General features: G+C 40.7%; 1 protein-coding gene across 10 annotated transcripts in view; it reads left to right on the plus strand.

Moving 5' to 3' along the window:
- The window catches only part of nfixa (nuclear factor I/Xa), a 110,722-nt gene that overhangs the window by 32,496 nt on the left and 65,726 nt on the right, over nt 1-12,500 (plus strand). For all 10 annotated transcript variants that reach the window (XM_030779664.1, XM_030779662.1, XM_030779669.1 and 7 more), the window contains one exon: nt 9,493-10,024. In XM_030779664.1, coding sequence (XP_030635524.1) covers nt 9,493-10,024 — 532 coding nt within the window. The remainder of the gene's footprint in view (nt 1-9,492; nt 10,025-12,500) is intronic.

Raw genomic sequence — 12,500 nt, forward strand, 5'->3', positions numbered from 1 at the left:
GTGTGTGTGTGTGTGTGTATTTAGATGCACAGTGACCGCCAGCTGCTTAAGTGAATGTGAGATAGTGGGTCACACTTTTTTCTTTTTTTTTTCTGGAAACTTCCGGAGAAACCCCCGTCCCATTTCTGCATATCCTCTGTGAATGAGTGAGTGTGTGTGTGTGTGTGTGTATCTAGCCCTAACCTTTTTGTGACCGGCTCATCCCTGTGTGAGTGACCTGTTTTGGAATGCCAGCCATGGCTGTGGGGGTAGATGGGCATTCAGTTTTACTGCGCCAGGGTGAGTGCAGCAGGGCAACAGAGAATGCCACAGCAACAACTGGGACTCAAACTGGACTCCGGGTCACAGTGTCCTGTCTACAACTTCTCTCACTGTTGATGGAAACACACACACACACACACTCACTCACTGACTCACACCCAGCTCTTTGACAGACACATGCACACTGGCCTCTCACAGACCTGCACACATGCAGATATGCATACACACACACAAACAAACTAACAAACATATCTGTATATCACATTCAAACATCACGTACAGACATAAATCTCTTCAATTTCATAACTGTAACCACTTCTTCTATATATCGATACATGGTTGATAAGTATTTTGGTCATTTTGGCACGGTTGACACTGGAAAGATTGTCCTCGTACGCTCCGCGGGTCCTTTTACCGACCAGGCGACGGGGAGAAGCCGGCTAGCAACGAGCCTCGCAGCATTTTTTCCGGTTTACACTTCATCAATCACTCGAGTGATCTAGCCGGTTGAAGAGCGCTCGCTGTGCGGCAGTTAAGAGAACAGAGACAGAGTCTTTCGAGCAACCGTCTTCTCTCTCCCCTCAGATCTACCGCTCCGCCCGTCCGTTATACACTCCGTCGCTGAGACACCTAACTTGGAAACATTCTACTCCATCCAGTGCAGTCGAGGCTAATGCTTATTTATAGGGTTTGAAGAATTTATGCTATCGTGGTCTATGCAAATCAAATTTCAGATACACTGATCCAGCTGAATATGATAGCACTGCTGGCTTACTGGTAAGACGCACACTGGCAATTGGCTTCACGGGAAAAACAGGTTATCCCTTAAACATAATATACAAGGTCAGTGTCTCTTGGGCCAACGCGCTACCAGCCGCCGCGCTCCTCCGCCGGCTTCAGCTGGCCAGACTTCACACAGTCGGTCCTGGCAGAGGCGGTGTAAGGGCCTTGTGACAGCGTTCTCCTGAAGGCCCGTATCGTTGGTCATTTACAAGGCCCCGTCCGTTTCATTCTGTTGCCTGAATGAATGATCGAATGGGTGACTGAATGACTGAGTGACGGAATGAAATGTAATTGGTTCTTCAAAGATGCGGTGCTTTAAAGATGTAAAAAAAATGTGCCTTGAAGCCTAGTGATTGTAGGCTGGAGTTAGTTGGTAATTGGATACAAGCATGAATGCATGATTGAATGAGTGAATGAATGAATGAATGATCCGTTTGCCTGTGTAATATTGCTAAATAGGATTTACATGATGAGAGTCAGCCCGTGCTCGCGAGCCACCCCTGGTGCTGTTTACACGCACTGCCGCATCACCCGCCACAAATTACTCCCAGACTTTCGCACATAGTAACGTGGCAGTTTGTAAACTGAGATAATTGTAAACATTGTCTAAACTTATTTTAAAAACATCTTTCTTTCTGCTCTCAGCAGACAGAGAGAGAGAGAGAGAGAGAGAGAGGGAGAGAGAGAGATGATGATGATGATGATGATGACGAAGAGATTTACAGTGGCTTTATTTTAATCGCAGACTTTCTATGACCTCATGGCAAACGAAAATAATTTTACAAGTTGGAAAGCTGTTGTTTGCTCCCTTTACCGTTCTGAGGTATTTCCAACAGACGGGTGTCCCTGGTGTGGACAGTTAACACAGATGATATGGAATAAATGTAGGCTATTCGCTGAGTGAATACTTATTGGGTCAAGTGTAATGTTACGGTGACGGTGTCGTGCACCTGACACGTTAAACTGATAAGGGAAGATTCTTGAAACGTGGCAATATCTGTAGATTTTCTATTACCGCTCCCCTCCTCTGGAAAATGGATTTACGCCCTGAGCCAATGACATCACTGTTTCTGTCAATCTCCCATTTTTAATAGTACAGATGGTAATGATATCATCCCTCTTCTTAAGAGCCAAATGTCAGCCCCTCTCAATACATGTAAACAAGTGTGTCTTTATTTTAAATAAGGCTTATAACTCTCTGTGATGTAACGACTCTTCCGCTGGTAAAACAAACAGAAATTGAAGACTTGAAGTGAATTAGCGTAGACGATGACGTTAATTCCATAGGATTTTCAGTCTTTTCTTCGTTCTGAAATCCTTTTTATTTTAATTGTACTAAATTAAACTGGAGACTGAAATCACATTATCAAACAGGCTAACGAATAATAATAATAAAAAAAAACTTCTAGCAAATGTCACTTTCTGATTCTCCCAAGAGTTGTTGACTCTTCTCCACTAGAGCATTCTAACGATTTTTCTTTCTTTCTTTCTTTCTTTCTTTCTTTCTTTCTTGATCTTTAAAGTAGAGCCTACAGTCACGCACACACATATAATGACAGTTAATGATGTTAAGGAAAATCTTTGTGACTTTATTATGACAGCATTTCAAAGGGATCCACAAACGTACATTTTGTTGTTACTCGTAAAGCTAAATTGGCAAAACAAAAAGGACCTAAAATCCGTATTTGTTTGCGAGTCCGTTCCATAACACACCGAAAAAAAGACGCAAGAAAAATAAAACACAAATTTTCACATTTTCACTTTGTCGTACTGAAGATATTTTTAAAACGTACAACTACTGTCATGCACTGCAGTTTTAGGGGTAAGGGTTTTTTTTGTTTGTTTGTTTTTGTTTGTTTTTAGAAGAACTGAATAAATGCATATTTGTCGTGCAATATCAAAATCTGAAAAGAAAATACAGACTGCACCATAAATATTAATTTATTTATTTAATTTAAATAATTGGTTAGATAATTATTTTAATTGTGTGTTCTTTAACACCTACAAATGACAAAAACCCATAAGGATAATTCATTTAATATATTTTGTAAAACTAAACATATAAAAAATAGAAATGTATGTGTGCACTATTTAAATGAAATTCTTCAGACTTATTTATTTATTTTGCATAGGTATTTGTGACGTGAGTCAAGAATGAATTATTGCAACTTTAAGAAGGTTAACCAACAAACAGAGTGCATAAACACCTTGAATAAAATGTTGTTAAGAATGTTAAGGGTGTAAATTTTCATTTCACAATAGTCTCCCCTTTAAATATGAACTGCCTCGTGCACAAAACTTTGTTGAATGTCAAAGATGCAGAACGTTTTTGTTTAGAAATGTACTTTATAGCCTTCAATACTTTTGAAAGTTTTATTTGAAAATACATTAAATAAAATGAATTATTTGATACATTTTATATTACTTTTATTCTCCACATTTTTAAAGAATGTTCTGGTTTTCTAAGCATATCTGATTCTTAATATTGATGAGGTTTTATTCAGTAAGTCAACATCATTTCAAATCTCCTTGTGGTCTTACAATTTTTGAAAAATGGCCCACCACACCCATTTGATGTTGTTATTTATTCCACATTTTAAGCTCAAGAGACTACATTAATTTCTAACCCTCAGAACAGCAAAACCAGTAACATAATTCACAGTAATACAGCTGCTCTGATTTTGGCCTACTGCTAACTTGCAACTGCTGTACTTCATATCAACACTTTGATGAGCCAAAACGAATTTAAATAGCTAAGATTAATACCTGTTCCATCTCTCTCTCTCTCTCTCTCTCTCTCTCTCTGTTGGTGTCGTTCAAAATTAAAGTATGGTTCTCTCAGAAGCATAAATTTTATGGTAGGCCCATATAGTAAGCGAGAACCTATAAATCCTTTTACTTAACGTTTACACAGAAGAATTATATAAACTTTTACTAAAAGAAGTGACGAATTGCTTATTATATATATAGGCCTATATATATGTATGTGATAATGACTTCATGAATGGTCAAGATTGAGACACCATCGTCAGGAGGCTTGCGATTTTTCTACATTACCGAGTGCAGAACGTCTTTTACAATGTTAGAGCCCCCATAATTTGGCCTCCATTCGTTTCGCTCTGTTATATGCGTGCAGATTTGTTCCCAGTCCTCGAGCTTCGCGCCAATATGCAGGCGCGGGGAGCGCGTGCTGTGCTTTCTTCTGTCAGTTGCTCCATTTCACTCGGGTCAAGTATAAGTTTGCCTGTTGTTTCATGTCGAGAATCTGAAACGTTTCTTGAGACGGAAGGAAAAGAGAGGTTGGAAAGGTTGCCCCTCTAAACTGCTTCAACAGATATTGTGGCAGAAGGCCCGAGGTAACCTATGGGACGACAATTTACCGGTACCGTTGTTTAGCCAGTTTATATCCCCTCACGAAACGACTTTATTTCATTCTGAGGCACCCGTAAATCAAACGATAAATGTAGCCGACATTTATGTCTTTTTATCGTTGACCCTGGCCTCATTTAAAAATTGCTATCTGTTTTTTTAACTGTATTCCCCATGTTATAGGCCTTAGGTTAAGTTTAGACCGACTCCGTTTTTGAAAAAATACAGGTAAAATAGAGATTTGCCATGAAGGCGAGTATTAAGCGACTGATTTACAGCCCTTCAAGGCCTGAGTACGTTTAATGTAATTTAGCACAATGAAAAATAATGCTTGAAGATGCAATTTGAAAACGTCAAAATCAATTCCTCAGCTATATCTAACATAATAATAATAATAATAATAATAATAATAATAATAATAATGATAATAAGAAGTTGTAGCATAGGGCCGTTAATTTCGAATTTGTTTAACCACGTCTATATACAGATCTCTCACACAGCACGAGACGTTATTTAGGCCACTTGCAGTTAGCAACTGTACGAAAATAAAATTGAAGATTTACAAATTTTAAAGCATTTTTTTTTTCAGTTCACAGTTGGGGCTAAATATTGTCTGAAGCAATCTTTCTTTTCCGTCGATGTTATGTTGTTGAATTATCGAATCCACGCCAGGACAGTGGAGGGAAAATAACCAACTCCATATAATTGTTTTAGATGAACAGTCTGTTTGAATATTGCCCTTTCTCCAGTCTCTCTTTTTTCCTCCCAAGATTGTGGTGCAAAGATAAATATGAATTTCCAAAGACAGTGTAATAGTAACGCACAAATTATAGCTGTACAACCAAAGTAAACTGCTTGCAACTTCGTTCAAATTCAACAAGGCTTCCATCTATCTGGAACTCTTTGAAGAACAAAAAGAATGGTTCACCATAAACAACAGACATCTACCTCAAAAGTGCCAAAAATTGGCAGAACTACGTTTATTTAAATAGAAACATATATGAATCACCATCTCCTTAAGACAGAGTTGTATTTTTTTTTTTTTTTTGTACAATTTTATGCAAGGAGACACTGACTGACAAAATGAAAAAAATGCTGCCAGAGTGAAAACACTATGTCTGGGCACCGATTCCCGCTTGGGCTTGACATCTTTAAGTTAATAAAATGAGAAATCCATGGTTAAGAATGCATTCTGTTTGAACGAAACAAAGACGGGAGACTAAGGTTGCATTATCTGTGCCACTGTACCACATCCACAGGTGCCAGGGAGGCCCTGGCTTTAGCATATGTTGGCAGGGATTTAACCAGATTAGATCTCTCAATCCGGGTCTGCTCAGTTGAGTTTTTATTCGCTGGTTTTCATGGATCATAATGGATCACTGAATAAGGAGATTTTGGTGGACCTCACATTCCCATGATTCAGTGTGTGGCAGCCATGTTTCTATTTACCATTCTCAGCCCTCTTTCTTTACAGTTTTGTTTTCTTTGTTTGTTTGTTTTGTATTGTTTGGGTTTTTTTTCCCCCCTGGATTGTCCTTTAGTTAACGTGCAATATATACATCTTGTTTGTGTGATAGTCAGTTATATTGGTATATGTTGAATCTGATCCAGTATATTAAGGCCAAAATGTAGTTTCTAATTTAGTCTAGGGTTGTTTTCACCCTTAAGAAACTGACCAGAAGTGCCATTCCAAAACAAAAATAAAAAAAAAGGCGAAAATGGAACTGAAGTTAAGCATGTAAATCGTCATACCCACTGAAAGCAGTGGACAACACCAATATTCTCAACATACTGATGTTTTCAATGTATCAGTTTATTCTATCTTTAATATACATTAAGAAAAGATAGCAAAAGTCAAAACAAATGGAGATGCATATGGAAATATGAAGTTTGAGTGTCATTTATTATCTTAACGTATATACTCAAGCAGAAACAAAAAACAAAAACAAAAAACAAAGACAAAAACTGGGAGCTTTTATATGTTGATATTTAGATTATTGATATTACTGAAATGAATAATTACAAATGGCTGAATTACAATGTGAAGCAGCCTGTATAAGGATGACCGTAAAAGAGTGGTCATAATTTCACTCAGAGTTCCAGTCTCCTTTCAGTCTCCTGGGAACACTGACTAGTCATGACAATGGTGTGTAGAAAGTGGGGGAACAAAAGTGAGGAGGGAGAGTTTTAACTTATTTCCCTTGACAACATAGGGGATGGCAGTGGTTATATGTGTGAAGTGAGGGAATTGGGACACAGTGTGTGTTTTTGGAGGAATATGTCTGCCCCCCCCCATTCTCTTTCTCTCTCTCTCTCTCTCTCTCTCTCTCTCTCTCTCTCTCTCTCTTTGTTTGTGTGGTGAATCCAGCAGCAGCTGCTGGTTTGGAGAGTCTACAGGGATTTTGGGCCTGTATGTTCTCAAGTCGCTCTGTGCCAAGGTGGTGCAGTGCTGGCTGATGGATAGTGGTGTTAGAGGGAGGGAGAGAGAGAGATGAGATGAGATGGAAAGGTTTGGGGAGGGTTGATATTTGGAGAATGGTGGCGAGGGGACAGGGGGACGATGTGTTTGGTGATTTGACGAGGTTTGATGGTGACTGTACTGGTGACGATGAATGCGTGTCTGGGAGGATCGGACAGATAATGAATAGGGGGAGGAGCTTAAGGGTCAAAGTGGAAGGAATTGGACACGGGCAAGGCATGTGACTGGCCCATCTAAAATCGATATCCTCTGGACTCCTCTGCCTTTGCGCTAGATAGGAACTTGTCATTTTGGCAAAGGGACGAGCTTCCTACTGACTACACCGCTTACTATTCCTGTCTCTCTCTCTGTCTCTCTGTCTCTGTCTCTCTCTCTCTCTCTCTCTCTCTCTCTTACTCTCTCTCCCACTCCCCATCTCTCTTTCTTTCTCGCCTTCTCCCTCCCTCCTGCCCTCCCTCTCTCCCACCCATTCAGTCCTTGAAGCACGCGTATTGGCTGAGCTACCAGGGACTCGGTGCCAAATAGGTGGGCCCAGCTCGTGCTGGCAAACACTCAGGCAATGGTTAGGGAAGGAACGTGGAGAGGAAGAGAGAGAGATAGAGTTGGAGCGAAAGGAGGAAAAAAACGAAGCTTCTCTTGGGTTTGCCAGCGGTCGTACATGCTCTTCCAACATTGATTTGGTCTTCACTTCTTCTCTGTCTCTCTCTCTCTCTCTCTCTCTCTCTCTCTCTCTCTCTCATTCTTGGGTACCCCCCTTGTCTCTCTCTCTCTCTCTCTCTCTCTGTCTCTCTCTCTCTTTCTGTGTCTCATTCTCCGCGACTTGAATGCAGAGCCCACAGATCTGAACAAATACCACTTGCCGCCGTGCCAACCGTTTTTTTTTTCCTCTTTGTTGTGGTATTTGTGTGTGTGTAAATTTTTTTTTTTTAATTGCGACTACAAGACATGTTTTGATTTTGACCAATTTTGTTCCTCGCTGTCATTTATTCCGGCGCAATTTTCTTGTTTCGCATTTTTCTTCTGTATTGGCAACATTTCGAAAGAATTAGTTTTTTTATAACCACTTTCTGCTTTCATCTGTTTCTTTTCTCTCTCTCTCTGTCTGTCTCTCTCTCTCTCTCTCTATCTCAACCCCTCTCTCTCTCTCTGACACTCTCCCTCTCTCTTGCTTTTAAAGTATTTCCCTTTCGCGTTGTTTCTCTTGTATTCTGCATTCATGCATGTCACCAATCTTTACAAGTCTTGATTTTTTAAAAAATATTTTTTGCACTCATTGAATTGGAAAAATTTCCGTTTTTTCAAAATCTGTTTTTCCTTCATCTTCTATCTGATTCCTTTTTTTTTGTTGTTGTTTAAAGAAATTTAAAACAATAATTTGGACATTTGTGGTTGAGAAAAAGAGAGCGGAGCATCTGCGCATTTTATTTCCCAGCAAGCTGTGTTTAGAATGAAAATACAGAATGGTAACTATGAGCAACTTGTGTAATTTTAATGTTTCTGTGCATGTTGTGAGTGTGTGTGTGTGTGTGTGTGTATGTGTGTGTGTGTGTGTGTGTGTGTATGTTCATGTATTTGTATGTGTGTGAGTGTGTGTGCACGAGTGTGTGTGTGTGTGCACAAGTGTGTGTTGCTTACATTTGTTATGTGTGTGGCATGTTTGTTCAGAGTTTGTGGTAATCCTATAATAGTTAGAAATTTTTGGCAGGTATGACAGAGACAGACAGACAGAGAGAGAGAGAGAGAGAGAGAGAGAGAGAGAGAGAAAGAGAATGCAGAGGTTAATTTTGATTTTTACTGTGGTTTGTTGTGTTTGGCAGGACTTTTACTGCTATGACAGTGACGGGAGACAGTCTATAGCCAAGTGTCAGGAATTCGTCTCTTTATATTCAAAACCACCGCGTTATCTTATTCCCTGTGCATAATTAAAAGCCATAATTGCTCACAAAATTATTATGAGATACAACAAAAAGAGAATTATAAGTCAACTGTTTTATTTATTTATAAAAACCGATAATTTAACCTAAACATCAAGCCAAAAATCTGTCAGTTGCATTTTGCTGCACTGTTTAAAATGTGGTTATTGTTGTTAGAAAAAAAGCGTGGTCTGGTTATGGTGTGTTTTGTGTATTGTTTGAATTTGCTTTGGTAATTTCTCTCTTAAACTGTCGGCACGTGTGTTTCTGTTCTGTGTTTTTGTTTTTAGTGTCTGCATTACAGATGGTAAACTGTGTGTATTATTCAGCCTTTGGAGTTGAGAAGCAGAAAAAACATATGTGTGTCTGTGTGTTTATGTGTGTGTGTTGTGTATGATTTGTGTGTGCAAATGTTAGTGTGAACGCAAATGTGCATTTATGTGTGTGTGTTTGTGTGTGTCTGTGTGTGCGTGCATGTGTGTGTGTGTGTGTGAGTGTGTGTGTCACAGCGTCTCAGCTCACTCTCGTCTCTCTCCTGGACTCCGTAGATCAGCTTGTGCAAAACGCTGGCTCTCCTCACTCATGTATCGGAGCGCTAACTGTTTGCCCTCTTTTCTCCCCTCTCCACCGCTCCCTCTTTCCCCACCTCCCTCCTCCTCTTCCTCCTCTTCTTTCCCTTTCTCTCAGGATGAGTTCCATCCCTTCATTGAGGCTCTGCTGCCGCACGTACGTGCTTTTGCCTACACCTGGTTCAACCTCCAGGCCCGCAAACGCAAATACTTCAAGAAGCACGAGAAGCGGATGTCCAAGGACGAAGAGCGCGCAGTCAAAGACGAACTCTTGGGAGAAAAGCCCGAAATCAAGCAGAAGTGGGCGTCCCGCCTGCTGGCCAAACTCCGTAAGGACATTCGGCCAGAATTCCGTGAGGACTTTGTGCTGACCATCACGGGGAAGAAGCCGCCGTGCTGCGTGCTGTCCAACCCGGACCAGAAGGGCAAGATCAGGCGGATCGACTGCCTGAGGCAGGCTGACAAGGTGTGGAGGTTGGATCTGGTGATGGTGATCCTGTTTAAAGGCAGCCCTCTGGAGAGCACGGACGGAGAGAGACTGGTCAAGTCGCCCCAGTGCTCCAACCACGGCCTCTGTGTCCAGCCACATCACATCGGCGTGTCCGTCAAAGAGCTGGACCTCTACCTGGCCTACTTCGTCCACACGCCAGGTTAGTGAGTGATCTCTTTACGCGCGCAGACACACACACACACACACACACACACACACACACACACACACACACAGACTCACAACTGTTTGGAACTCTGCATAGTGCCTCAAAGCACACAGATGCTTATTTGTTGGCTGTTTTGTTGGTGGCTGAAGTTTTAGACTTGAAATCGACAAATGCGAACTATTCCATTAAATCATTTAACACACTAGAATAACAAGTTGAAAATACACCTCAGAGATTTTAGTCAAGCAAAAAAAAATTAGATGATTCAAATGAAGGTTTGGCAGGGTATTTCAGTTGGTCGATTGTATGGTTGTCTTTGTGAGAATGTGTCTCTACAGTAGAGAACTACAGAATGAGAATATGGTACATGTCTTACCCGCTGTTTATGTGTCTGAGTGTGTTTTGATAGTGAGAAGTGCTATATGTATACAGACATGGATTTATGTATGGGATCGTGTGTGTGTGTGTTTTAGACAGAAAGAAAGAGAGAGAGAGAGAGTGAGAGAGAGAGAGGGAGGAAAAAAGACCAGCGATAACTGGCCTGGTGGCCCACTGAGTAGTGTATTGCCAGCGTCCAGTTTCTTGGTCTCAGCCCACTGTTAGACTCTCTTTCTCTCACCCTCTTTTTCTCTCTCTCACACACACACAAACACAAATGGTGTGTGTGTGTGTGTGTGTGTGTGTATATGCGCGCCTGTGCTCGAGATGAGAGACAAAAACTGTATGTTCACAGCCAAACATCGCTGCTCACAATCGCCGCCAAACACTGTCTCATCCGGTGATCACACACACACACACACACACACACACACACACACACACACACATTCTCAGGCTGGCCAAACACACTTTTACATGGCTACGGTCAGCCCAGTCTACATTTCATCGCTGATTTTGGTCAAAATGTGAATGTGTGTGTGTGTGTGTGTGTGTGTGTGTTTCTGAATGTGCGTTGGTGTTTATTTCAGTTGCTCACATCATCTAGAAATTTCTAGACTCTGGCATTGCAGAATCCACAGAGAAGTCAGTAAAAGCTGAATAGTGTGAATATGAACATAACACTTGAATTAAAACAAATGAATTTGAATTAGAAAATGAACGGGATAAAATATCATGGTAGCTAATTAGTATCGGCTTAATCGTTGTTCTCTCCTAATTATTTTACATGCCATAATTTGGTAAATCTCTGTCATTTCACGATTACTATTTCACAAGCTGACCAGAGTGAATTTAACTGAAATTAGAAAATTATTGAAAAATAATTACAATATTTCAAAAGAACGTGAAAAATCTCTATTCAAGCAGCTCTTTGTACCTTATTATAATCTCATATCAATGAATAAGTTGTACAATTAGTTTAAATGTTTGGGGGAAAAAAAACATAACTAAAAACGTGAAAATGATTGGTCTGGGTTGTATCCCTAGAGGAAATATTCTACTCACTGTTTATTCCGTTTAAAAAAAAAAAAAAAAAAAAAAATCTTCATTTCTCAGAACATTTTACAATGTGTCATTTAGAGCTAACATTCAGTCGAAGTTGGTTTCGCGCACAGAACGCGGCTCTTGGCCCTGTACCGTGTTGCAGAAACAAGGCGGTGCCACGGCTGGCGTTATACTCTGGCACGGTATTGTTTGAGCTACGGCCGGGCCGGTTTGGGTGGTGGTGCCGCGTAGCACTTCAGGGTGCTGCTAGCCCAGCGGCCCGGGGCTGCCCAGCACGATGCCAGTCCAGAATGTTAGCTGCGGCGCTCTCTTATCTTATCTGGCTAATCCAGAGTGTGCCCTGCCACTTTTATCTTCCTCCAAATAAGCTCCACTCAGGCTGGCACCCTCTGGCCATACCCCACTGCTGCATGCCAGCCCTCTCAGGGCCTCCTATACCTCCCCACGAGACGTGTACAGTTCGAATTTTGCCCCTCTCCCTCGGCTTTAATGTTTCCTTTGTGAAATTTGTGTGTGTGTGTGTGTGTGTGTGTGCTCGAGTCGACAGAGATTATAGGGGTGTTTGAATTTTTTTCTCTTTATATTTCAGGAAGCTTTTTGGAATTTTTTTTATAAAGAGTTTCTTCACTTTTCTTCACTTCCGTCTTAAATGTTTTTTTTGTTTTTTTTTTTGTGAGTGTTTGCTGTCTCCGCACGCGTGTGTGTGTGCGCGCGCCTGCTTTTTTTTTTTTTTGTTCCTTTCTTTTTTGGCATATGCCTTAGTTAGAGTGTGTGTCTCTATGTTTTATGTGAATGAGTGACTTCTGTTGTTTGCATCTTGAATGAGAAGATACGCTTATTTACTTTGTTTGTTTGTTTTTTTTTTCTTTATTGCGTTTGCTCTGCCTCGCGTCCGTCTGATTGTTTATTTCCATTGTAAACACTTTGTAGAGCATTTCTAAACGTGGCCTTCATTGTCAGTCTTGCTGAGCGAGGGTTTCTCAGTCTCTTTTGTACTCATTAGTGAGAAACAGAAACAGTGGAA

Source organism: Chanos chanos, chromosome 7 (genome assembly GCF_902362185.1).
Source record: "Chanos chanos chromosome 7, fChaCha1.1, whole genome shotgun sequence".
Classification (NCBI taxonomy): Eukaryota; Metazoa; Chordata; class Actinopteri; order Gonorynchiformes; family Chanidae; genus Chanos; species Chanos chanos.